This window comes from Nomascus leucogenys, chromosome 14 (genome assembly GCF_006542625.1).
Source record: "Nomascus leucogenys isolate Asia chromosome 14, Asia_NLE_v1, whole genome shotgun sequence".
NCBI lineage: Eukaryota > Metazoa > Chordata > Mammalia > Primates > Hylobatidae > Nomascus > Nomascus leucogenys.
Window position 1 is genome coordinate 73,344,556 of NC_044394.1, and position 27,160 is coordinate 73,371,715.

The following is a 27,160-nucleotide window of genomic DNA, read 5'->3' on the forward strand; positions in this document are numbered from 1 at the left end:
AAAGAGACAGGAGAATTTCACCATCAAGAGTTTGCAAGCTAAAGGCAGAAATGACATTTCATAACATAGCACTTACCCTTACTGTTAGGAAAGCAGGAGCCTAGGAGAGCCAGATGGACACCATTTTCAAATCAAGCCCATCTAAAAACTAGCAAGACACATTCCTTGCCAGTCACGACCCATGGCCCTAAGATGTTTACAGCTAAGGAAGCGGTTTGGTAATTCCTGCAAGGACAAACTTCTACAACAACAGAAAGCCCAGATGTCCCAATACCCATAAAAATATATGCTTTCAAGATAATTATAGTTATGCTTTGATGTACTTAAACACACTAAAATGTCAAGGATAGTTTTCTTTAAATCAATAGGAGAATAATTTTTTTCATGCTGTCAGCCCACCCACACATAGGCACAGCTTAGTTTAGTCTTTATATAGACAAGATTCCTATATAAAAAAAATTTAATGATGGCATGTTCCTCCACTTGCTTTCTGAGGATGCTCTACTCTGTAATGGAATAGCTTTCAATAAACTATCTCAATTCACTGCACCCTGCAACTCACCTTGAGTTCTTTCCTGTGTGAAATCCAAGGACCCTCTCTTGGGGTCTGGTTGGAGACCCCCTTTTCCAGTAACATCACTATGTTTAATAGATTCTCATCTTTTATTTTCTGTTCTGTACCTTTTTGTTTTTCAACTGATTTTTATAACTTATGATGGGTCTCACCCTTCAGTTGGTAAAGCACTGTCCTAGAATTGGGCTAACAGAAAATGTAGATGATTGGCAGTGGGCTCTGGAAGACAGAGGCCTTCTTACCTACTCCACGGCCCATGGAGAGAGCTGAGCTTGAGGTCTAAAAGAGAAGAATCCTTTTGGCTCATCCTTCACAAACTAAGCTTGGACTCCACCTATGCTTCATGGGTTAAATAGAGGACTGACTCTTGTTATAATGGTCCAATTAGTTAAATCACAAAGACTGGAAGGAAAGGTGCTGCTCTATGTAAGTGTATCTTCATGATCACTCAGCAAGGACAGCCTGCTCCATGCATACCTCTGTGCCTCATCGCCCTGTGGGTTCGGGCCCAGAGCCACAGCTGCTCACTGGGCACAGTCAAAAGGCACAGGTAGTCCCAGAGTTAGGAACAGACTATGTCCTGCAGGTCTAAGTCCATTGTTCAGAGCTGTGAACCCTGAAAAAGGTTAATCCTGAGTGACTAACTGGGCCTCAATTCAAATTAGAGCCAAGTGGCCATTTGCCATGTATGACTAGAGGTCACACATGTATTTGGAGTTCCCAGAAAACCCTGCACGGACCAATCCGAATTCAGCAAGTGTAAACAAATCAGAACTAAGCAAGTTTGCATCCTTCATTTGCATAAGCGTAACCTGGATGGAAACTTTCTCTCTAAAAGACAAACTCTCCCTTTGTTATTTGGGGCACACACATCTTCATTTTACACTGAAGGCTGTCTCCCCCTGGTTTGCAAACTGTTCACTGGAATAAAGTCCCCTTTCCCTAAATTCCTTTTCAGATAACTTTAGTTCAATAACTTTAGTTCACAAAGTCAACAAATGTTCATGTGACTCATGCTGTGGCTTAGCAGGCAGTGTCTGGCGTTGTTCCTAGCATGGTACCTGTAGTGGCCATACCACAAAATACCCACAGAATGCATCAGATCATGGAATAGTGCCATTCTAACAAGATGCCTCAACACCTCAACCAAAGGGGAGGTCACCTCCTCCCAGACTTACCTATGAACATAGGTGTGCAGATGCACCATCATCACTTTTTCCCCCACAGGAAGCATCACCCAGACCGCTCTTGTCCTGTGCCTTTCTGTTTGTGGACTGTCACCTCTTCTACCTATAAGTTGCGACAGCTCTGCTGAGTAGCTGCAGGGACATCTTGATAGGGGAAAAAGTGCAACAGAACCCTTTCAGATATAAAGAGACTGAGAATCAGGGTGGCTGGAATTCTCTTAGGTCAGCATTGTGTTGGGAGTTACCCTGTGTGTTCAATAAAACAACCACTGACTGGTCCTCAACTTCCATTGCCAACATCTATGTTCATAAGAGGCACTTATGAAGTCAATTGGCCAAATCTACAGCAATGGGGGACAAGACCAAAGGTTAGAGACACAGCCCTTGGAAATTATTCTGTAACAGCACTCTGCTGGGCCCAGCTGGGGCCGTGCATATAGGAAGGAAGGGACGCACCAGTCCACACACCTGCAGGCATTCACAAGCTCTCACAAAGTCCAGAATTGCTGCTTTCGAAAGGATGTCACACAAGCTAGAAAAATGAAATATTAAGACAACAACTCGCCCCCCAAAAACCTTCCCATTTCTAAAGTTTTCAAATATACTAAAAGCCTTTTCCTGTGCCTAGTCTTTAACCTAGAATCCTCTTTAGAGGCTATATTCTAAGGAAATATTCACCTCACTGCTGAGCTTATAGGGTATACCTAATGTCCAACAATATGAAATCTCTTCAATGAATTGCAGTACCTCCATGTATAACCCACATGGAAGCTGTCCTCTTTCCTCACCTTCCAGCTTCCCATGCCAATCAAATATGTCTTGGCAATATAGAAGATGCTGGAGACTTGTAGGAGAAGTGAAGAGGGTTTACAGTGTAGCCCCACAGAAAACAACTTATGACCCCATCACTCACTTGTCCTTTTTTTCCATGCCTCAGTCTAGTCAGGAAACCGCTAGATCCTAGATGGCTTCTTCTCCCTTCCCCTCCTTTCTCTTCTCCTCTCCCTCCCTTGCTCCTTCTTCCTCCATCACCCACTCCTTACTTCCAACCAAAACTTGACTAGCTCCAGTCTCATCCCTCCTTATTGAAAACTATTTTACTCAGCCCTCCTCCCCCACTCCTGCCCAATCTTTATTCCTTACCTATATCAGACTTCACCAAAACAAAGGCCAGGATAATAAACAGGACAAACTCTCTTTCAAACACATCTTAATGACCATATTTTGTTATTTTGGTACAATTTGAGGAGTCCCAATCCCCAGGGAAGACTAACAAGAAGTTCTCCTAACAAAGATGCATCTCCCCTTACTAAAAACTCCTGTAATGGCTGAAAAGAGCATGAGGTTTTCTGCATATCTTTACACATTCAATAGAACATCATGCAGCTGTTAAAAATGATCTGTAGCAGGCTATCTTTGACAGAAAGGCATTGGAGATATACTGTTAGTGACAAAATAGGTTATAAGTGAATTTTTCCATGCATGCCTCTATATTTATAAATACACACACACACACACACACACACACACACACACACACACATAAAAGACAGGAAGGACAGACATTAAACATTCATAGTGCTTAAGATGATGCATAGTGTAATAGTTAGGACCATAGCCTTTGGGACAGAAAACTACAGCCTCTCTCCCACTTATCAGCCATGGGACCTTGGGCAATTTACTCAGCCTCAAAGCCCCTGTTCCTTTATCTATGTGCTAGGGTTGTTGTAAGAGTTAAGTGCAATACACAGAAAGAGAGAGAGTACCTAACATGTATTATGTGCTCAGTAAATGTGCATCATAGTACTCATTGTTACATATGTTCTTCACTGCTTTATACATTTTTTCCCTAAGTTGACCATCTGTTTTTGGCATTATGAAACATAATGATCCTAACAAATTAAAAATTAAAAATATTAAGGAATATTTGCCCAAAAAAAATAAAGAACATGAAATCATAAAGTAGCCAAGGGGCCATAGACAGAAGTAAGCCCTTGGTAGGGCTTAGTTGAGAGAAGTCTCCAGAAGGTCCTTCGTGTGTTAAAGAAGAGGGGTCCTTCATGTGTTAAAGAGGAGGTGGGGAGAGATGTTAGCTGAGTCTAAATGAGCACCTGGAAGAAGAGATGGGACAGGCCACTTCTGCCTGGACTCCCTGATTGTTAAGAAGAATGAAAAAGAGCAGAAGTCTTCCCTGAGCCCAACTTCACTCCCTGACTTAGCCTAGTCTTTGCCCCTTCCCTCTCATTCCTGGCTACTTTCTGTGGTCAGCTTGTTGTAGAAGTGGATGTGCAGCCACCTCATCTTTTTCTACCTCCTCCACATGTTTTAGATAATTTCATGCAGTAGAAGACGGTTACAGCAAAAAATTACAAAAATCAAAATATCTCTGCTATCTACTGTTGCATTTCTAACCATTCCAAAACAGTAGCTGAAAACAGCACTCGTGGTCGGGCGTGGTGACTCATGCCTTTAATCCCAGATACTCGGGAGGCTGAGGCAAGAGGAGAATCACTTGAACCCAGAAGGTGGAGGTTTCAGTGAGTCAAGATCATGCCACTGCACTCCAGCCTGGGTGACAGAGTGAGACTCCATCTCAAAAAAAAAGAAAAAAAAAAAGCACTCGTGTATTTTGTTCAAGATCTGTGGTTTGGGCAGGGCTCAATGAGGACATCTTGTCTCCGTTCCCGCAGTGTCAGGAAGTGTGACTGAGACTGGAGAGTCACACGGAAGATGGCTCCCTCAAGTGGCCAGCAAATTGGTGCTTACAACTGACAGGGAGCTATTGACCAAGGGCCCCAATTCCTCTCCCTATGGCCCCTTCTCGGGCTGCATGGGCTTCTTTACAGAATGGCAGCTGGATTCCAAGAGCAAGTATCCCAACCTACAGAAGGGTGGAGGAATAGTGAAAGTTCACAGTCTCTTAAGACCTTGGCCCAGAAACTGGCAAAAACTTCTTTTCTGCCATATTCTATTGATCAGTCACAGAACCTGCACTGATTCAGGAGTGAAACATATAGAGGACATCTCTCAATGGGATAAGTGTCAACAAATTTGCATCTATCACAATATGTCTTTTGGGTACAAGCTATTTCTATTCCTCCATTATGCAAAATATACTCACAACCTCCCAAGGGTCCCAAAAGCCTCATCCAATTATGGCAAATATGGCACATATAAAATGTATAGAATATTATACTAAGGCTTCTTTTTAACTTTTTTAATTCTCTGTTCCTTTCAGTCTAAGCCACTATAATTTTTTTATTTATGAAAAATAAATTACATGACACCTTGTTTTTAACAATGTTCAATTTTTTAATTCAGAATACTTGTGTCATTCATGTAAAATAGTTTGATACAGTACATTGTATGTTATAGGTTTTTTTTTTCCTCAAAAATTCTAAGGCCCTCCTATTCCTTCTCCTTTGCTGAAGTAAGGGCATCCTAAACAACAGGCAAACAAGTTTTAAAAAGGAAGAATCAGTGAACAAAATTTTATTTTATTTTTTTTCTATTTCTTAAAAAAAAAAAGAAATGGGATACATATGCAGAACGTGCAGGTTTGTTAAATAGGTACATGTGTGCCATGGTAGTCTGCTGCACCTATTAACCTGTCCTCTAAGTTCCCTCCTCTCATCCCCACCCCCCAACAGGCCCTGGTGTGTGTTGTTCCCCTCTCTGTGTCCATGTTGAACAAAATTTTAATAGCACTACATCAACTAGCATTAAAATCAGGACAATAATATTTGAATTGGATGCTGCACCTTTTTAAGGAAGTTAACATTCATGCTTTTTTCATCTTAAAGCATGCTCACAAATCAGCAACACCAACAAGAAAAATAAAGCACTGTCTACGACAATCATTTTAGTTTGCTGAGCCAAACAGGTTTATATCGATGAGAATATATTTAATTACTATCAAATAGCAGCTTTAATACCAGTCAAGTCATAGATTGAAAATAAAAACAAACTTATACTTGGAAATTAATCTTTAGGAGTTTTGAAACCTTTCTGTAAAAAACTATGTGGCTTTTTGTACTTTCAGAAAAATCCAAGCAATATTCTTGGTCACTGATTAATGTAGAAAATAAATCAACTCACTGATAAGACACTAACAAGAAACGTGTACCAAAATAATCTCATTTTGAGTCTTGGTTATTTCACTGAGTTAACACCTACTGTATGTTTTCAAGTACTAGTTAAACCTTGTATCTATGTGTGTACTATTGGTCAGATAATGTTGTAACACTGAAAGAATTCATGACATATGAAGGCAAATGCTTGCCCTTAGCACATCCTCAGCTTCAACTGCTACAGACTGTGACTGAAAAAAATGGATTAGTCAGTCTGAGCCATGTCAAGTTAACTATGGAAGCAGCAAATCCACAACACAAACTGTGCTAGCACTTTCTTTTCAGGTCTCACTCCAAAATAGGTACAACCTGGAAGCCACTACCCTAAACTGTGAAAAGTGGTGGAAGGAACTTGGCTACTGGGAAGGTGTGGTTGTACAGTACATTCTCATGGCCCATACCAGGTTCCCACGGAGAGCTGCACAGTCAGCCCTGCAGCATTGACAACAGTGCATGGACAAGATTCCGATGCAGCTCAGTACCCATGTGTCTGGCGTGAGTACTGTGGAGCCTGCTGGGAGGTAGCTGAGTATCCCATGCTGCTCTTCGGCTGTGATGTGCTTGGTCCAGGGTTGGGATATAGGCAGCATGTGGATTGGAATGCGGATAGTCTGAGGCTATGAAAAGTCCACCTGAGGTAGTGGTAGGAGGAACAAGCCTCACTTTCTTCAACGGGGGTCCCTGTGTGTGACCGTTGTCTTGATTCCTGGGTGGCCAGTTCCATTATTGCCCTGCTGCTGGTGGTGGTTCTTTTTGTCTCCTTTGTCATCAGGTTCTTCTGTTAAAAATTCTCATTTTGGGTAAGGGATTTGACAACTGGCAAAAACATCTGATGTAGGAAGTGGGTCTTCTAAGAAGTAGGGATCCTGTTCTGAGGTAATTCACTTTATTGGGTCCATAGTAAGAAACTTCTGAAGCAAGTGGAATGCTTTACTATCTGGTTTAACTTTGTGTTTTTCCATATACTTGATAAGGCTGCAGTTAGTATGAATATTTCTTCTGAAATCTTTCATTAATGTTGAATGTTCAGGCATCTTTTTTACATCTTCCCAATCTTTATTTGCAGGAAATCCCATTACATTGAGTATTCTGTCCAGCCAGTCATGGTGATAAGGATTACCAATTTTGATGTCCTCTTGTCGACCGTGAAATATTGGTTTTGACATTAGTAGTTCTTCAAACATACACCCTATAAGCCCAAATATCAATAGCTTTGGTATAATGCCTTACTCAAAGAAGTAATTCAGGGGCTCAGTACCAGAATGTAACAATCACTGGATCCAAATCTGCTAATGTAAGCTAGTAAAATTCTTTAAAATGTTTTGCATTATCCATTTATAATCAATTTTATTAGACCAAAAAACACACTTATATTTCTTTTCAAGGCAGCCTTTCTTTACCATGTGTGAGGCTTCCATGGGACCAGCCCTAGAAGTTTCTTAAAGGACCTATAAAACTTGCCCTTAAATTGTTCTGAGTTCTTACAATTTCCCACATTACTTCAGGTGAGTTTTGCTAAACTTCCCACCACTACATACCAAGCATCATTTTTTCCTCCAGCTTCCCCTACTGTTTTCCTCACTATCCTTCAACCCTCCCTAAAAGTTTCCTTGAGGCCTGCCAAGTTCTCCCTGCCACTCAGACCCAAAGCCAAAGTCACATGTCTTAAGCTTTCATTGCTGTAGCACCTCACCCCTGGTACCAAATTCTGTTCCAGTAATCTGGAACAAATCAGCCCAAAGCCTAGTGGATTATTTTGCTCATAATTCCGCAATTTGGGCAGGGCTAAGCTGAGATGGTTTACTCTGTTCCACATTGCTCAACTGGGGCTGGAGGATGCAGTCTTAAGTGGTTCACTCACCTGGTGGCAAGTTGCTACTGTTTGTCAGCTAGGAACGCAGCCAGGGCTGTATGTAAGACCCCAGTTTATCACCATGTGGGCCTCTTAACGGGGCAGCTTAGAATTTCTCACTGTATGATGGATGGGTTGCAAGAACAAGTATTCCAAGGGACAGAAAGTATTAATAAAAGTTGCCAGTTCCTTAAGACTGGAAGAGGCTGGAAATGATTACAGCATCATTTCCACTACATTCTATTAGTCAAGCAATCACAGAGCCACCCCAGAGTCAAGTGGACCAAAGACACACGAATGAAACTGGCCACCCAGGGAATCAAGACAGCAGTCACACACAGGGACCCCCATTGAAGAAAGTGAGGCTTGTTCCTCCTACCGATACTGTAGGTGGACTTTTCATGGCCTCAGACTATCAGCGTTCCAATACACATGCTGCCTATATCCCAACCCTGGACCAAAGAATTTGCAGTCATCTTTAATCTGTCCCATCAATGAAGCTATTAGCTGATTGCTTATTGCTATCATAATTTCATATCTATCCACCCCCATTTTATTATTCCCAGTGATGCAAGAGTCTCAGGTATCATTGTGCTAGAAGACATGCCAGAACTCCAGGCATCCACTCACAGCTGTCAACACTGTACATCCCTGAACCAGGTATGTGGTCATCACCCTCAGATTACTGGAACACCTCTCTGGGCTGTGGCATCAGTAATTTTTCCCTTTCCCATCCTCTAGCCCAAGCCTAAATTGTCTTCCTTAGCTATGGACCTGCAAGGTTGGGGAGATAAAATAGCATCATTGACTTGGCCAGGCTGTGTTTTCAACTAGAAGGATCTCCTTCTAATAGCTTTTCTAACTTTCCAAATTTTATGCTCAATACCTACTCCGAGCAACTTGCTCCAAGGTACAAGAGTAGACTTTTTCTCCCAGGAGGGCTTGCACCAGAAATCAAAGAGTTATTAGTGATGTAGACAGAGGGAGAAAATGGAGCGTGAGAATATAATACCTTAGTGCATTGTGGTAGGGTACCACTGGTATCATTTGCTCCTCTATTCCAAGGGCTGGGATGACTGATATCAAAGGCAAATAGAGAATTTTTCTTAGGAAAGTGTTTTTGGAACCCGTTGCTTTGGACTATCTTTGTTTGATGGAGATTGATGACAAATGTCTGACTATAGCATTTCTTTAGGTGAACTTGTGGATATCACTTGAGTGCATACCATCTGAAGGTCTGTTGTGAATTTCATCAGCCTTGTGACCAATTATGTTTGTGATTGAGTATCAGTCACCTAGATGTCTCCAAGTCCTGCAGGCTTGGGGTCATCGTGTTTGGAATTTTCTTTTTTTTCTTTTTTTTTTTTGACACAGTCTCACTCTGGAGTGCAGTGGCGCGATCTTGGCTCACTGCAACCTCTGCCTCCCAGGTTCAAGAGATTCTCCTGCCTCAGCCTCCCGAGTAGCTGGGACTACAGGCATGCACCACCATGCCCAGCTAATTTTTGTATTTTTAGTAGAGAGGCAGTTTCACCATGTTGGCCAGCATGGTCTCGATCTCTTGACCTTGTGATCCGCCTTCCTCAGCCTCCCAAAGTGCTGGGATTACAGGCATGAGCCACTGCACCCAGCCCCTGTTTGTAATTTTTAAGCAGAAATTTACTTGAACCCCTATCCAACATACGGTGGAAAACCTGGTTTGCTCTACCCTATTTCCTAACACCTGAGGAGTACCTCTCATGTCACTAATTTCTTTTATCTCCTGACCTCTCTCTCATGGCTCACATATTTCAATTGTTTCCTGCGTTGGTGCCAACTGACCCAGAACTCCCCACAACACACACACACACAAAGCACCATCACAAAACATTCTTATGAGCCCAGAAATTCCTCAAACCTGGCTTTAGAAACACCTGGAGGACTTTTAAACATCCTAATGCCAAGCCTGCTCCATGGATATTTCAATGTCAGCCATGCTTGAGAGTCTGTCAACTAGCCCAGTGCTTCTCAAGTGCGAGTGTGTGTGAGAATCACCTGGGGAGCTTGTTAAAACGCAGGTTCTGTTTCTGGGTCCTGGGTGGGGCTCTAGATTCTGCATCTCTAACAAGGTCTCAAGTGATGCTGATGCCACTGATCCCCAGACCACACTTTGACTAGCAAGGAGCTAGCAGATATGAGGGATGACAGGGGCCCAGCAAATAATTACAACTAAACATCAGACACGTCAGTGACAACGCTATCAGAAACTTCTCAGAGGCCATCCTGCTCCCCCAGTTCCAGCTCCAGGGCCCCCGCCCTCATTTCTCATTTCCCTTGGCTTCTACCTATTCCTAGGCCCTTGTCTTTCTAGGGATGTCATGGCCACTATATATTTATTTATTTATTTAATTTATTTTTGAGACAGAGTCTCTTTCTGTCACCCAGGCTGGAGTGCAGTGGCACAGTAGTGGCTCACTGTAGCCTTACCCTCCTGGGCTCAAGTGATCCTCCTACCTCAGCCTGCCAGGTAGCTGGGACTACAGGTGCATGCCACCACATGTGGTTATTATTTTTTTTTTTTGTAGAGGTCTTCTTGTTTCCCAGGCTGATCTCAAACCCCTGGCCTCAAGCAATCCTCCCACTTCAGCCTCCCAAAGCACTAGGATTACAGACATGAGTCACTACACCCTGCCAGGCTGGCATGTCTTTATCTGGCAGCTCAATCTAGTTCCCTCTGTCTCCAAGCATATCCTGGTCCCGCTCTAAGAGCTGTCATGCCACACCTAAACACACCATCAAAAGGATTTACCTATCCCAAGGCAGTACTGTGCCCAAGGAATGCTACCTCCAGCTTCTAAAGCAGAGGTTCCCAAACTCTCTCAGTTCATGGTATCCTTAGTGTCCCAGGAATTTCTTCACAGAGTACTTTAAGCCAAAAGAAACACCTGACAGTTCTGCTTCTCTCTCTTTTTTTTTTTTTTTTTTTGTGAGATGTAGTCTCACTATCACCCAGGCTGGAGTGCAGTAGCATGATTTCGGCTCATTACAACCTCCGCCTCCCAGGTTCAAGCAATTCTCCTGCCTCAGCCTCCTGAGTAGCTGGGATTACAGGTGCATGCCACCATGCACGGCTAATTTTTGTATTTTTAGTAGAGACAGGGTTTCACTATGTTGGTCAGGCTGGTCTCGAACTCCTGACCTCGTGATCTGCCCGCCTCAGCCTCCCAAAGTGCTGGGATTACAGGTGTGAGCCACCGTGCCTGGCCAGTTCTGCTTCTTAAGTAATTGGGTTGAAACAATTTAATGCCAATGGTTTTCATGGGTCTGACAGATGTCACTGTGTTTTCTTCAGAATATTTAAATATCCCATGACACCTCGTGAGTGTGCTGAGGTGCCCTACAGTCCACACTTTGGGAACCATGGCTCAAAACTAATAGTTGGTATATATGTGACCTCCAAATGCCCTAGCAAAGCAATAGAAACCCATAGTGATGATTGTACGTGATGCAAATGGGGGACTGAATCTGACAGGAGAGGAGGGGATTTCAGGGAGGTGTTGTCCCACCACTAGCACCAACTGGATCTGGCACAAACAGGCCAACATTACTCTCTGTTGTAGCCAAGAGAGTCACTTTCTAGATTCATCTCCCAGTGGAAGTTCCAAAGGGTTCTGGGATTAGAATAGTGTAAGAGAGAAAGTAAGGGCAGAAAGATAGTTTTTCTCTTGGTAAAAACTTGTAAACATGACTCATCTAATATCAGAAAATCTAGGAGGAAAGCTTAACTACTATCAGAATGCTGTGACACCTGAGGGTGCAAACTGTTTCCAGTTAGGAGTCCAACCCTATGATACAGTGATTCTCAACCTTGGCTGCACAATAAAATCACTTGGAGAGTTCTCAAAAAATACAAATGGCTGGGCTCCCACCCAGACCAGTTAGTTGAGTCAGTCTCCAAAGGCAAGATCCAGAGATCTATAATTATGTATTTGTATATTTATTTATTTATTTATCTGAGACAGGGTCTTGCTCTGTCACCCAGGCTGGAGTGCAGTGGCACAATTTCGGCTCACCGTAGCCTCAGCTTCCTGGGCTCAAAGAATCCTCCCACCTCAGCCTCCCAAGTAGTAGGAACTACAAGTGTGCACCACATCCAGGTAGTTTTTTTTTTCTTTGTAGAGACAGGGTCTCACCATGTTGTCCAGGCTGGTCTCAAACGCTTGGGCTCAAGAGATCCTCCTGCCTCAGCCTCCCAAAGTGCTGGGATTACAGTTGTGCACCCAGCCTAAAAGTTTTAATTTTTTTTTTCTTTTGTTGCTTATGCTTTTAGTGTCATCTAAGAATCAACCATCAAATCCAAGGTCATAAAGATACATCCCTGTTTTCTTCTAAGAATATTATAGTTTTAGCACTTACATTTAAGTGTTTGAGCCATTTTGAGTTAATTTCTGTATATGGTGTGAGATAAGGGCCCAGTTGCATTCCTTCACATGTGGTTATCCAGCACCATTTGTTGAAAACATGATGCTTTCCCTCATTGAATGGTCTTGGCACCTTTGCTGAAAATCAATTGATCATAGATGTATGAGATTATTTCTGGACTCTCAATTCTATTCCATGTATTTACATCTCTCCTTATAAGTTAGGGGGTGGGACTTGACTCTGGAGGCAGGACTTGGACACTGGACCAAACTGAGGACTAACTGAAACAGGGCTGGGGGTGGAAGAAGCTTTTCATAAGATATACCCACCAGTTTGCCATATCAGTTTACCGTTGTCATGGCAACACCAGGGAGTTCCCCACCCCCCTTCCATGACAATGATTCGATGACCCAAAAGTTATTATCAATTCCGTGGAAATTTCTGCATAAATTGTCCCTTAATCTGCATGTACTAAAAGTGGATATAAATGACTGCAAAACTGCCCTGAGCTGCTACTCTCTGCCTACAGGGTAGCCCTACTGTGCAGGAGTAGTCAGAGCTGTAACAGGGCTGGAGCTGTAACAGGGCTGGAGCTGTAATACTGCCCTTTCAGTAAAGCTGTTTTCTTCTCCCATTGGCTTGCCCTTGAAATCGTTCTGGGCAAGGCCAAGAACCCTAAATCCCACTTTGGGGCTCACCTGTCCAGCATCACTTATGCCAGGACCATAGTGTTCTGATTACTGTAGCTTTGTAGCTAAGTCTTGAAACTGGAAAGTGTAAATCCTCCAACTTTGTTCTTTTTCAAGATTGTTTTGGCTATTTGGAGCCTCTTGCAATTCCATGTGAATTTTGCCATCAGCTTGTCCATTTCTACAAAAAATAAAAAATAAAAATGGCACTTAAAATTTTGATAGGTGGCTGGGTGCAGTGGCTCATGCCTGCAATCCTAGCACTCTGGGAGGCTGAGGCAGGCAGATCATCTGAAGTCAGGAGTTCGAAACCAGCCCGGCCAACATGGTGAAACCTCATCTCCACTAAAAATACAAAAAATTAACTGGGTGTGGTGGTGTAGTTACTGTTAAAGCCCCACACTAGGCCCTTTGAAAAATATGGAATGTGTGAGAAATTAATCCTATACAATGATGTGACAACCTCAATACAAGGTACTGCGATACAGCTGACCTCACCAAAGCACAAGCAGGGGCAGCTCAAAGAGGAAAATGTCGCTTCCAGCAAGGGATTGAGGGAGGCCTTTAGGGAGGAAGTGGCATATAAGCCAGAATTACAGGATGGGGAGGATATAGACAGCAGATGACAGAGAGGAGAGTGAAAGCTGGGAATCCCAGCTAAAGGCATCAGGTTTATCAAATGAGTAGGGGACAATACTGTGTGTGTTTATGTTTATGTATGTATATAATTATATGGTATCATTGCTAATTGACAAAATAATCTATCACATTTTACATTAACAGATTTTACATCTATTGTTCTAAATAGACTCAGTCATCAGCCCTGTGTGTGAGCTCTTACCTATCCCCATGCACACCTCAGCTCAGCCACTGATGGATGGGTCATCTGCCTATCACAGGTGGCAATAGGGACAAGTTTTCAGTTTAGAGTTCCTCCTTCTAGGCACGGCTAACCCAGCTGAATGCCTAATTCCACCCATATTCAGGTGAATCTATGGCCACAGCTGCAGCAGGTCCTGCCCACGCAGAAAGGCTCCACAAGAGGAGGCACACCCCCTCTGACTGTCCCTAAGCTCCTGCCATCTTCACCCCACGAAGCTGCTGCTCCTGGGTGCTTCCTGCCTTGCCCTGCCCACCCTTGTACTGTTCTCGCCATTGACACAGCTGGTGCCCGATGCAGCAGAGATCCATGACACCCTGGGCATTGCTGATGGCCTGGGCCCACCAGTGAGAAGGCACAGAAAAGAGGGTTATCAATACTGCTACTAATAATGATAATGAACTTTCAGTTGATATTATCAACACTGCTACTACAAATGATAATAACGAACTTTCATTGAATCCCTCTTTACTCCTCTTGTCAACCCTATGTAAAATAGGTTTATTATTATCCCCATTTTACTGGTGGGTGAAATGAGGTTTGAAATTTACTAACTGTTCAGCTTTCAAAGACACCTACATGTTCCTGGCCATGTCTATGCCTCGTGATCACACCAGGGGAGGCAGGAACCCAAGGCTTTGTTGTCCAACTCTGTAGGAGAAGATTTAATCATCGTGGGTGAAGAGCGAGAGAAAGAAATCGCAAGCCTTAAGAGCTGGAAGGCGCTCCAAGCACCATTGTCCAAGGGTCAGGTGTGGCCAGGATGCAGTGCAGTTTTCCTGGTTAATGACTGCCTCCTCTCAAAGGATCCCAACCTCACTGACTCCTGCTCACTGCACCCACCTGAAAGGGGAAAGCTCACTGGGTGCTTCCTTCAAAGCTTCACTTCCTTCTGCTTTTGTAGAGGAGGTTGTTATACTGTTGCTACAATGTCAATGTGGATAAGTATGAAAAACAAAACATCTAATGGAAACAATACATACTATACATTTTTAAGGCATACTTATAAACTTCTTAAAACACAAAACAAAATTATATGCTCTTCATAAATATCTACATATAAATATAAGAGCAACATCTGTTCATTTTCTCCTCTTACATTTATATGTAGATTTCCTGGTTGGATACACATCCGGTCATACCTGGGCACTGCTTCTCCAGCTGCACTTGGGGTTGGCCTGACTGATATCTGTCTCCTTGGATGGTATGGTCTGCACGTGGGTCTGCTCAGCCTTTCACCCTCATTGCCTGACACAGAGTAAACTGCAGAGGGCTCAGCAGTCTAGCCCACATTGTCCCACTGCATGTAACTAAGCCTCTCCCAGCTGCTGTCTTCACTGGGTGCCTCACTGCTGGAGACAGTGCACACCCACCAGATGTGCCACACAATGGAATTTTTCCATGGTTCAGACTCATATTGTGTCCGGAATTGGTGGGTTCTTTTTTTTTTTTTTTTTTTTTTTTGAGACGGAGTCTCGCTCTGTCGCCCAGACTGGAGTGCAGCGGCGCAGTCTCGGCTCACTGCAAGCTCCGCCTCCCGGGTTCACGCCATTCTCCTGCCTCAGCCTCTCCGAGTAGCTGGGACTACAGGCGCCCGCCACCACGCCCGGCTAATTTTTTGTATTTTTAGTAGAGACGGGGTTTCATCGTGGTCTCGATCTCCTGACCTCGTGATCCGCCCGCCTCGGCCTCCCAAAGTGCTGGGATTACAAGCACGAGCCACCGCGCCCGGCCTGCATCTGTTTTCTCACCTATAAAATGGGTACACAAATTCTCACCCTGCCTTCCTCAGAGTGTTGTGCAGATGTGACAATCACCCGATGCATGTGAAAATTCCCTTATGGACCAGAAATCACCAGGACCATGACAGTGTGCTGAACAGTCCCCTCTGCATGGTCAGCAGAGAGGATCTGTCCCTGCCCCCTTGGTGCAACTGACCTCTGATCCTGTCCTGAGCCCCTGCATGGAGCCTCTCTGATAAGGCACCTTCTGCAAGGGACTGTGGGCAAGGAACAAGGGGGTGTCCAGAGGCTCCAAGTCCCCTGATTAGTTGAAATTTAGAATGCATTTTCCTATGGAAAATTGCCAAGGAAAGGTGGGCTAAGTAAAAAATAATGATGATAACATGTTTTTGCAGTAAAAAATTGAGTAGGCTTTTGGGTGAGAGGTGAAAACCCCAACTACCATGCATTGCAGCCCTCTGGTGGAAACTGTGCTTCAGACTCTAAATTTCAGGCTCTAGACTGACTCAGGGATGAATGTTTGGAAGGTGAAGACAATCTGTGGTCTCTTCTCCTGTGGAGCAGGAGTCAGCACTTTTCAAAGAGTGCCAGATTCTATATATCCTGCCACATGCTCTGTTGTTACAGCACAAAGAAGGCCATAGACAGCATGGCTGTGTTGGCAAATACACAAAACAGGCAATAAGCTGTATTTGGCCTTTAGGCTGCAGTTTTCCAACCCCTGCACTAACACAAGGAGCTTAAAGGTGGCGGTGGTGGTGTGCTGGAGCTAGCTTATATCAGCTTGCAATAGCCAATTGCTAACATCTCTTCCAAACTCTGTGCCTTCATGTTGGTAGTTTTAAATTGCCCATATTTGGAGTAGTTATGCCATGGAAATTGGCAAAAGCTGTATATCCACCATCACCAGCCCCCCTGAGAACCAGCTGTTCACATCACTAGGCATGTGTCCACCAGGATGAGAGTGAGGGTTGGGGTTGGTTGAGCCAGACAGTGCATGGGAATGTGGGAAGAAAATATTAGATGTCAGTCCCTATTTTATTTAGCCCTTGTAAATTTTTGAATTCTGTGTAAGTTTCATAATGTACCAATGCCCGCATTTCAAGACGTGTTCTAGACTTTGTTTAACTGATTAGGATACCTGGGACCAAAAAAATGTTTGGAGTCTACCACTCCTAAAGCTATTTATTATATCCTGTGCTGGATAGCTCATTCCCAAACAGAGTGCCGGGTGAATAAAGGTCTTCTCTTTCTACTCCCAGGACAGCCTTCCTCTTGTCCCCACCTGCCTCACCCTGCCCCAGGATGTCGGATGGGGTAGGAGGAGTGACCAGCTGTGAAAGGAGCCTCTGGTTGGAATGTTTCCTATGGGAGTTTCTGTCACAGATTAAATGCCCTGAGATCACCTTTTGAGAGACATTAAATTTCATGAGATGAACAGTTATCATGTTGGGTATTATGAGTTGAATTATGTCCCACAAAAAGATATGTTGAGGTCCTACCCCCCAGTAGCTGTGGATGTGACCTTACTTGGAAATAAGGTCTTTACAGATACAGGTCAACTTAAGATGAAGTCATTCGAGTGAGCCCTAATTCAGTATGACTCTGTCCTTCTAGGACATTCTGGACACAGAAACACAGAGAGAAGACAGTCATGTGAAGATGGGGGCAGAGACTGGATTTTTGCTGCCACCAGCCGAGGAACCCTGGAGCTACCACAAGCTGAAGGGAGGCCTGGAACAGATTCCCTCTCAGAGCCCTCAGAATGAACCAACACCTGGAGTTCAGACTTTGGCCTCCTGAACCAGTTGTTTTAAGCCACCCAGTTTATGGTTCTTTATGGGAGCCCTAACAAACCAATACTTTGGGATTCTCAGGTGTGATGCATAAGGGCCAAAACTTTTTCACTAAACATAAAGACCCATGATTACAATTACAGTTAGGAAAATGAAATCCAAAACCACCTGAGTTTATTTATACACATTTTCCAAAATGCATCTGCTTTGCAGGGGAAGTCATATTACTATAGAAATAAGGAGAAGGCCATCATTTAAATAGAAGCCTTCCTTTCCTTTCTCCCTCCCTCTCTTTTTTCTTCCTTTCTTCATTTATAAAAATCTTATGGAGTTCCTACAAGTGCCAAGCCCTGCAGTGGGTTCTTGGAATACATCACAGAGCAAAGCACTTGTGGGACTTACAATGCTAGTGGGAGACACAAACAGTAAATATAAGAAGCAACTATATAGCATGTAAGAGTGAGAAAAATAAGACAGGGCAAAGGGAAGTCAGTAGTGCTGGGGTGAGAAAAGGTTGCAGCATTAAATGGGGTAGCCAATTTCAAACTACCAACATGAAGGCACAGACACAGAGTTTGGAAGAGATGTTAGCAATTGGCTATTGCAAGCTGATATAAGCTAGCTCCAGCACACCACCACCGCCACCTTTAAGCTCCTTGTGTTAGTGCAGGGGTTGGAAAACTGCCGCCTAAAGGCAAAATACAGCTTATTGCCTGTTTTGTGTATTTGCTAACACAGCCATGCTGTCTGTGGCCTTCTTTGTGCTGTAACAACAGAGCATGCGGCAGGATATATAGAATCTGACACTCTATGAAAAGTGCTGACTCCTGCTCCACAGGAGAAGAGACCACAGATTGTCTTCACCTTCCAAATATTCATCCCTGAGTCAGTCTAGAGCCTGAAATTTAGAGCCTGAAGCACAGTTTCCACCAGAGGGCTACAATGCATGATAGTTGGGGTTTTCACCTCTCACCCAAAAGCCTACTCAATGTGATCATCACAACCACGCCTTTCGTGAAGTCAACAATACAGAGGGCCTTGTGCTTCCGTAAGGTGCTGATGCATTTGCTATCTTGGTGGAGCCTCACAGGAAGCATGAGTGACTCACGCCATAGTGACTCACTGTATCTCACCAGGTGGTTGGAAGGGGATGGAGCAGGACCAAGCCCAGGCTGTCTGTGTCTCCATTTGGCCTGCATGTTCGGTCTCCTCAAGGCCATGGTCAGTAAGCCCCATGTCCTTTCTGCTAGTCTGTAAGGGAACCAAAGTCCTCACTCATGAGACAGCCCTGGCTCAGAGACTAATTTGAACAGCTGTGTCTTTGTCGTAAAAATAGTTTTGTGATACTATGAAGAAGACATGCCTTCCTCTCCAAAGTATCGGTGTCACCTGGCGACATTTTTTTTTCTTTTATGTAGTGATACATAATATTTCACATATTTATGGCATACATGCAAGTATTCATTACATGCACAGAAAGTGTAATGATCAAGGTAGAATGTTTGGAGTATTCCTCGCCTGGAATATTTACCATTTCTCTGTGTGGGGAACATCTACTAAATATACTGTGTACTTTTTTGTCACTGGGCTGGTGTTGATCACCATCACCATCAGGATCAGAAACAGAAGCAGCCGACCTTATCGGAGCTCTTCCCATGGGTGTCATCTCACTTGACCTCTGTGCCTGGGGTGCTGTCCCTACTCCTCCTTTACGGGTGAGCTTTGTCTTCCTGCCCACCACCCACACGCCTCTCTCCTGAGATTAGCTCTCCAGCTCTGCTTTGAGGAACATCACTGGCCTCGTTGGATACAGTCTTGGAGGGAGTGTTGATCAAGGTGTGCTGCCCTTCACTGACCAAGGAGTCGACACATGACCCAAACTAGGGCAGTCACATGCTTTGCTTAGAATCTCAATCTTTTGCTAACCGACAAAAAGCATGATTGGCTCTTACCCATCTGAGTGATGGGACCAACGTTTTCTGGCTTCTGTCATTTCCGGCCTGCCAGAAATCCCCGACTTGTTCTTTAGCATGTCTTTCCATTTTGAAAGTTACTTCACATGATAGGCAGAATAATGGCACCCCAAAAATGTCCACATTCTAATCCCCAGACCCTGTGTATATGTTACATGACATAGCAAAAGGGACTTTGCATCTGTGATTAAAGTTAAGCCTCTTTGAGATGGGAGAGTATCCTGGATATTGACGTGGGCCCAGTGTAAATTGCAAGCATTCTTATATGTGAAAGAGGAAGGCAGGAGGGTCAGAGTAAAGCAGTGTGAGAATAACCCAAGAAGCGAAGATGGGAGTGGGCCACTAGCCAAGGAATGCAGGTGGCCTCTGGAAGCTGGAAAAGGCAAGGAAATTGACTCTCCCCTAGAGCCTCCCAAAGCAATGCAATCCTGCTGATACTTCGATTTTTGCCCAGTGAGACACATTCCAGACTGACCTCCATAACTGCAAGATAATACATTGCATTGTTTAAACCACTAAGTTGGTGGTAATTTGTTACAGCAGCAGTAAGAAATGAATATACCCAATATCCTTCTAGAAAGCTCTTTTTATAGTATACTTTTTGCTTAAATCAGCTAGAAGCGATCATTATTGCTTGTAACTGAAGAGCTAAAACTAATAAACTAATTTCCAAGCCTCAGTCCCCTGTCTCCACCCCCTCACTCTGTTTCCAGGCCCTGATTTCTGTTCGGCCAGCCTTCCTCTCCCCCATTATGAGGATCTGAGCCCTGCTTAGTGATAGGACCATGCCCTTGTTGACAGGCCTCCCAGACACTACCTGGCTTCTCACCTGGTCTCCTGGCTGTCATCTGACCCAGATTCCTTGTCTCTGTGACTTTCCCACAGGTCAGGTCACCCTGCTCCTTACTTGGGACCCAACTACCCCTTTTCCGTTATCACTTGGCTGGATCATGACTTGCTGTTACAATTCTTTCTTGCACACTGTGCCCTAGACACAGACTCAGCCACTTCTGCCCCAGGATCAATGCCCTCAGAATCTACCAAACCCCAGTAGGAAAGACTAATTCTAGAGCACAGCATGCACCCAGCTGCTCCTTCCCGCTGCAAGTATTGTAGTCAGACTGGCCCCATCATAGCATGTGACACACACATGGATGTCTGATGGTTCAGGGTAGCAGTACACAAGCAGAAGCTAGTCTCTTTCCAACCCAGAACTTTTTAATTAAACAAACTTCTTGCTATATCCTAAAAACACAAATCCTTAAAGTATGAATGAGAAATGAAACTCACTGACAGAAAGGTTAGTGAGCAGGTTTTGTGCTTTTAGTTAGTTCAAATTAGCGAGGAAGGCATTCGATGGGGCAGTGTCCTAATCGCTGACCTCACTGGGGCTCATTTCAGCTTTGCAAACTGGTTGAAATGAAAATTCAATGTGTTTCCTGTTCTCAAATTTATCCGTCACTCCAACAGGCTCATTACAATTGCAGGAGGTGCAGACGAACCATCCGGGGTGAGCCGCCGACTCCAGCATGTTCCGGGAGCCCACCTGAGCCCTATAAAAGATGAAGGGCCGGCGTGCTGATTCCTTTTGGGCAGCCAGCTTCATCAGTTGCTTCTTCTGTAAGGTAAAAGGGATTAATTAGATAGCACAGGCTTTGAGAGGGAGGAAAACACAGCACATGTGCTCATCCTCCAGGCCTTTACACAGGAGAGGAGGAAAAGAGAGAAGGCAGATGGTCCTTGGGGAAGATGACGTGTCAGCCTTGGTACTGGTATTTAAGGGATGATAAGCAATCATGCCCTCTTTTCCAGGCCCTCTTGTACCCTAGATTAAAAATAAATTGAGAGAGAGAGAGAGAGAGATGTAAGAGTCAGATGGATACCAAAATCTCAGCTCTATAGTTTTTAAAATTAGTTTAGAGAATATGGCTTAGATCTGTATCTAACTGAGCTTCCTAAGATTTCTCCCCTCAAGTGAAAGGATGCTCCATCCAGGACTAAATTTACAGGGCAGACACACTGCCCTCCAAGTGCTCCCTCACACCCTCCTACCCTGCAGCAGCACGCCAGGGTCCTGGCCCAATTGTGTTGCTTGCTACATGGAGGGCCACAGCAGGAAGGGAGCACCGCCGGCCCAGGGCCAGGACCAGTGGGCCCAGGAGAGGAGAACGGGTGCTCAGCTCCTTGTTGTCTCCCCGCTGTGAGGAGTCTCTCCTCCTTCCCTAGAAGGGGCAAGGAACAGGAGAAGAAGGTATGGGGCTCTTCTGCCTGGTGCTTCCAGAAAGGTGGATGTCCCTGTTATATTGGCCAAGACAAGAGTTTGCAGGAAAGCGAGAGGCATTGAGGATCTTGGCCTTTTACTTTGGGGTAGCCAAAGGCACAAGAAATTGAGCTAGAACTCTCACCTTCAACTGAAGGGATGGATGACTTTGTCCTTTATCCTTGTCACAGTAGAGACAAAACTCCCCTTTAGAGACACCCAAGAGAATCGGACTTCCTTTCTCCGCAGAGGCTGAGCTCAAGGATGAGGCTAACGCAAAGAAGATCTCTGGAAAAAGTCAGAACATGTGTGGGTTCTGAGAGCAGGGAAAGGTCTCTCCTGTCTGCTGGGGTTTCAGGCCTGATGTGCAGTCCCTCTCCCCTTGACTCTGTGGTCCACTTCTCCCTCCATCACACTGGTTTAAGCTTCCTCTTCTTCCAATCTAAGTGTCTGCCTCCTTCTTTTTTTCCTGCCCTTCCAGAAAGACTCCTTTCAGATCGGTCATTGCTAGAGACCCTTCTTCTGATGCCCTAGTCCCTGGGGCCTCTCCTCCCCACTTCCACCACCTGCTGGAGATGAAGCATGGTATAGCATGGAGTTGAGCCCATCTAGCAGGAGGCCTTACCCCTGCTGGATAGGGACAGAAAACACAGCCAAAACTGAGAGTCACCTGGGCGTATGTAGTTTTTATCTGGAACTGCTATGAGATTCCCTGAGTCCAGGACCAGTACTTTGTGATCCTGGTCGTGAATGCTGAATTTCTTCGGGTTTAAGTTCTTCACCTTTGGACCTAGATCAATATCACCAGATATCAACACTTCACATTGAAAATGGAAGACTCAGGCCTTTCTTCCCCACATCCAAGGGCCCCAGCCCTAGCTCTCCACCCTGACTGTGGGCTCAGACATCACAGCCACTGAATATTTCTTCCACTCCCGGGCTTTCTATCTTGCTGGGACAAGCAATTAAGCATTTTGTGCAAGCACATGGGTAACAGATTTGGACAGATAGATTGAAATCCCAGCTCTGATGTAGGACAGAGGACAAGTTACTAAATCTCTCCAAACCTCAATGTCCTCATCTGTGAAATGAGAGTAATAGCAGCACCTACTTGAGAGAGGAGTTATGAGAAATAAAATGCTTACTCAAATAAGTAGCACTTAGCCTGAGCAAAGAAAATGTCTGGCCTATAAAAAGGACTTTTTATAACCATTGTTTTTCTTAACTCTCTTTTTTGCACCCTCTGACTGGAGGCATCATTCCATCAACAGTGCCTAGAGTGGGACAGATCCCTGCACTGGCCAGGCTAAGGGAGCGGTGATGGAAGAGTTGGGAGGGATGGAGGCAGGAAGCCCCCAGGAGCCCAGCATGGTGCAAGGCTGAGCTGGAACTTTAGTGGCTCCTTTGAAAAGCCACAAATCTTGCACCTGGCCCTGGAGGAACAACTTCTAGCGGCAGGACCAGCCACAACAGTGCTCAGAGGGTTCTTAGGGCGTGGTCTCCTATCAACTCATTTGGGCCAGGCCTGCCTAGAGTAGGGTCTTAAAAGGGAACCTTCCCTCCTGGCCTCTGATTGGATAGGTGACCCTCACCTCCGCAAAGAGCTCGGGCACTTGTTTGATAAAGGGCAGGGGCCCCCATGCTGGGCCAGTGACTGTCAAGAATGGGTGGGTGGCTGGAAAATGGCAAATGTGACAATATGAAAACACAGTAACCACCACACTACGTGAAGCTATAATATGGGTATCTGTGATAGGCAATTCTAATGTAGAGAATAATTCTAAGGTGTCATTCTCTTCCCATGCCATAAGCACATGGCCTCTGTCTGGGTTTCTCACTGTAGAATGTCCTCCTGGTCTCCTCATGCCCAAACAGTGGGGAGGACTCCTCCTGTAACACCGGCTTTCCTGCCACCTCCTCTCTGCAGCCCTCCTCAGCCCCCTCTGCACATGGTAGCTTGCTTTCTGGTGCTGCAGTGCTCTGCACTCATCAGTGGTACCTGCACACAGGTATTGGCATCCTTGTCTTGCTGCCCTATAGCACTGTAAGCTCCCCAGGAGCAGGCTTCCTATCTGACTCACCTGTGATCCTCCACCTCCCACCCTGTAGTGCCCCAAGCATCGTGGACACTCTCAGTGTCTATGGAAGAGATGACTGGTCCCAGGCAACATCCTAAGTAACTCCCCAATGATATGGGGTCAGATGAGATCCATGGTTCTCAGCCCTGCCTTACATCAGAATCTCCTCAGGAGCTTTTCTGGGCCCATCCCAGACAGTCTGAGTTCATGGAGCAGGTGCAGGTTGACTGAGTCACTGAGCTAGCTGAACTCTAAGCCTTTCCATTTCCCACACTTTAATGTGCAAGAAATCACCTGCGAACTATGGTTCAGTAGGTGTGGGTGGTGCCAAGGCTCTGTCTTTCTGATGCACTCCCAGAGCTGTGGGTGCTGCTGGTCTGAAGACACCCTTTGAGTGGCACGGCCTAAGGCTGTGGCTCTCAACCCTGGTGCACACTGGCAATCACCTGGTGGGTAGCATTTTAAGACCATGGATACCTGGGCCTCACACTCCTGAGATTCTCATTCAGTTAGTCCAGGGTGAGACTGGAAAATGCTATTTTTAAGAAGCTACTTTTCTAGCACCATCATTTTACTTTGTACCTCTTCAGTGCTTCTTAAAGCTGTTCTTTCCTTTTGTTTCTGTTTCCCTCCTATCACAGCCTGACATAGGATCTCAGCATCTCACACGCAGACTAGTTCACTGTCCTCTTAAGTGGTCTTCGTGCTCATCATCCTTGACCCCAAATCTTTCTCAAGGCCACTCTGAAGGTGTGAGTGGTCTTAAGGTGCTGGCAGTTTTCTATAGGGAAGTTGTACTCCAACAGCAGCAGTAACATCAATGCCAGCGCCAGCTTTAGGGCACTAGTAACTTTCTGTAGGGCAGTAGCTCTCAGACTTTCAAGGTGCATCGTGATAACCTGGAAGGCTTGTTAAAGCAGCCCCTAGAGCCTCAGCCTCCTAAGTTTCTGATGCAGGAGGTCTGTGGTGGGGCCTGGGAATCTGTATTCCTAACACTTCTAGGCGCTGATGCTGCTGACGTTTGAGGACCAGACTTGGAGAACCACTTCCCCCAGATTTGAAGGAGATCCCAGCCCTGACAAGAAGTCAGGACAGGCCCGACAGAGAGGCTTGTGTGCTTGGTTCTACCTGGAGTAGACACAGTGCAGATCCAAAGCCAGCAATGGTGTAACTACAACAAAACTAAAACATCAAAGGTAACTGCAGCAGCAGCGGTGGAGCAGCGACAGCAGCCTCCCCTACTGTGCCAGGCACCCTTACACACCTAGTCCCATTTGGTCCTCTCTGCCATTTTACCAGTGAGGCTCAGTATTCACACATTAGCCTGCGCTAGAGCTGGGGCTCAGGCTGAGGTCTCCTGACTCTGTCCTGAGAAGAGGAGGTGATGGGAGCCTTAAGCCTGAGTCAGGCAGGCAGATGTTATAGTACCTTTAAATTTCCACATCTGTCACTTAGTACCTGTGTCACCTAGGGCAGGGAATCTCCACTGTCTGTCTCGGTTTCCACACCTGAAGAGTGGTAATGTTAACAGTTTCCTATTAGGGTTTTGTGGTGTTCAAATGGCAGCATGAGAGGAAGGTTCAGGCTCTGAATGTGCCGCCCTGAGCCCTTAGTGGTGTGGGTGTCCCTGCACACCCACTGGCCACATGGCTGTTTGTCATCAGTGCTGGGAGGAGGTCTGTGTCTCCAGTCTCTTGACTATGGTCAGAAGAGGCACCCGGAAGGTTCCCAGGCACAAACTCTTCCTTGCCGTGTGCCTCTTAGCAGGTGAGCATCACCTGCCCCTCCCCGGGCTCATCTTCCCAGAGTTATCTCCTAATGGGATTTGTTTCCGCAAAGGAAAGACTTCAGCCCCATCCAGCACCCTTAGGTGTCCCCAGTCTACAATTCTCCCACCCTCTAAGAGGGCCCAATGACTCCATCCCCCATCCCCACCCTCTCACCTCAGCCACCCCTATCACCTCACCCCGAGGCCTTACTTGTGTGAACAAAATTCGTGGCAGGGAGGCTTGGACCTGGTTCCAGGGGGCTTCCAGCTGGGTCTGCAGTCAGATGCAGTGAGGTTAAGCATATGCAGTTTGGATTTTCCAAGGATTTAGGGGTATCAAGGACCATTTAATTCCTTCTTCTGTGCATGTGCTGAGAAATACTAGAGCAGCATGATAGTAATGACATTAAATCACAGCTTCCCTTTTCAAAAACATAGAATAGAGATGAACTGGCTCAGGAGTTTGGCCTCTGGCATGTTACAGGTCTCTCCCTTCACACCTCAGCAGACAATCATTTGGGTCAAAAGCCTCCTCCTATTATCCCCCATGGGCAACACCCAAATGTGTTCCTCATGGAATACTCAGATGCCCTGTGCCTGGGTCATTTTTTCAACCCAGCCTTAGAGAGTCGCTTCTCATTGGAGGCTTCTCTTCCACTTGGGAAGGTTGGGAGGGAAGAGGTGCATTTTGAAGGATACGCAACCATCCAGTTGGCAAACAGGATGCTAAAGCCCCAAATCTATAGGTGAGGACGATCGTTTTATCTACCACCTGATGTGCCTGGACACTGAAGCAAAGCTTCCTTTTCCCTTCCAGAATTTCTCTTGTCTAGTTATTTGTCCAGGGAAATTTGAAAGCTCACTTACTGTGCAAGTCAGCAGGAAACAGCTGGGTCTGTGCACAGCACCTAGCAAAGTCCTGCTCTAGGAATTACACTTTGGCCCTGAGGTGGATTTCTACAAGAACCTTACCTTCTAAGCAGCACTGGGGTTCATCTTTTTCCCAGTCTTCAGAGCCCATTTTCACTCCTGAGTTCTCCCCCACAAAGGACATTTTCAACGTTGAGTTATTACTCAACAGAAAATGGAATGAAGTCCAAGACCTAAGGAGATAGAAAGGGAACCAGTTATGGCAGCTTCTGACCCCAGGACACCTTGCTGGATGACCCTAGTACTGAACAAACCACTGGCCTTGCCCTCTAGTTAGAAATGCTCGCTGCATCCAGAAAGGCACCAAGGGGCCAGACCATGCTCTCCTGTCTATCGTGCCTTCAAAGCAGAATTTTCCAAACCGTGAGTCACAGTGCCAACACACAGGGTGCAATAGCATTTTTGTGGATCTTGGCATTTTATAAAAATAAAATTAAAAAGTTAAAAGCGCGTTGCTCTAGTCTTGGGGCTGGCACACTATGGCCTTTGGCAAAATCTGGTCCCTGACTGTTTTTTTAAATAAAGTTTTATTGAAACACAGCCATGCTCTTGTTTACATATTGTCTCTGGCTGCTTTGAGGCTAGAATAGCATGGTTAACTAGTTGAGAGATCATCTGGCGAGCAAAGCCTAAAATACTTACCATCTGACACCTTCTATAAAAGTTTGCTGAGTCTCTGCAGTAGCCTAATCTTTGCCTAACAAAAAGCAGTTGCTCTGCAACCTCTTTTCATGAAAACCTAAGCCACCAAACGTCCCTGGAGGCTCAATCCCTAATATTTTAGGGTAGGATTGACTCACATGACTGGCTTCATTGGGAGGGGTTGGAGGATATATATTTATATATATAAATTCTGCACACCCTATCTCAGTTGACAAAGAGCTTTCCACAACATCAGCC

General features: G+C 45.2%; 1 protein-coding gene and 1 pseudogene across 4 annotated transcripts; both read right to left on the reverse strand.

Moving 5' to 3' along the window:
- Positions 1–6,366: 6,366 nt before the first annotated feature.
- Positions 6,367–18,471, reverse strand: LOC100600214 (annotated as a pseudogene).
- A 2,054-nt stretch (positions 18,472–20,525) lies between these two features.
- On the reverse strand, positions 20,526–26,419 carry IL37 (interleukin 37). 4 transcript variants are annotated; one of them, XM_003277687.4, is made up of 5 exons: positions 26,303–26,419; positions 25,542–25,604; positions 22,155–22,274; positions 21,630–21,772; positions 20,526–20,842 (listed from the first exon to the last, which is right to left on the reverse strand). In XM_003277687.4, the coding sequence occupies exons 1-5, from the start codon at positions 26,382–26,384 to the stop codon at positions 20,594–20,596; spliced, it is 657 nt and encodes a 218-aa protein (XP_003277735.2). In that variant the 5' UTR covers positions 26,385–26,419; the 3' UTR covers positions 20,526–20,593. The 4 variants fall into 4 exon arrangements, with proteins under 4 accessions (XP_003277735.2, XP_003277736.2, XP_003277737.2 ...); XM_003277688.2 differs by lacking the exon at positions 25,542–25,604; XM_003277689.2 differs by lacking the exon at positions 22,155–22,274.
- Positions 26,420–27,160: the final 741 nt, after the last annotated feature.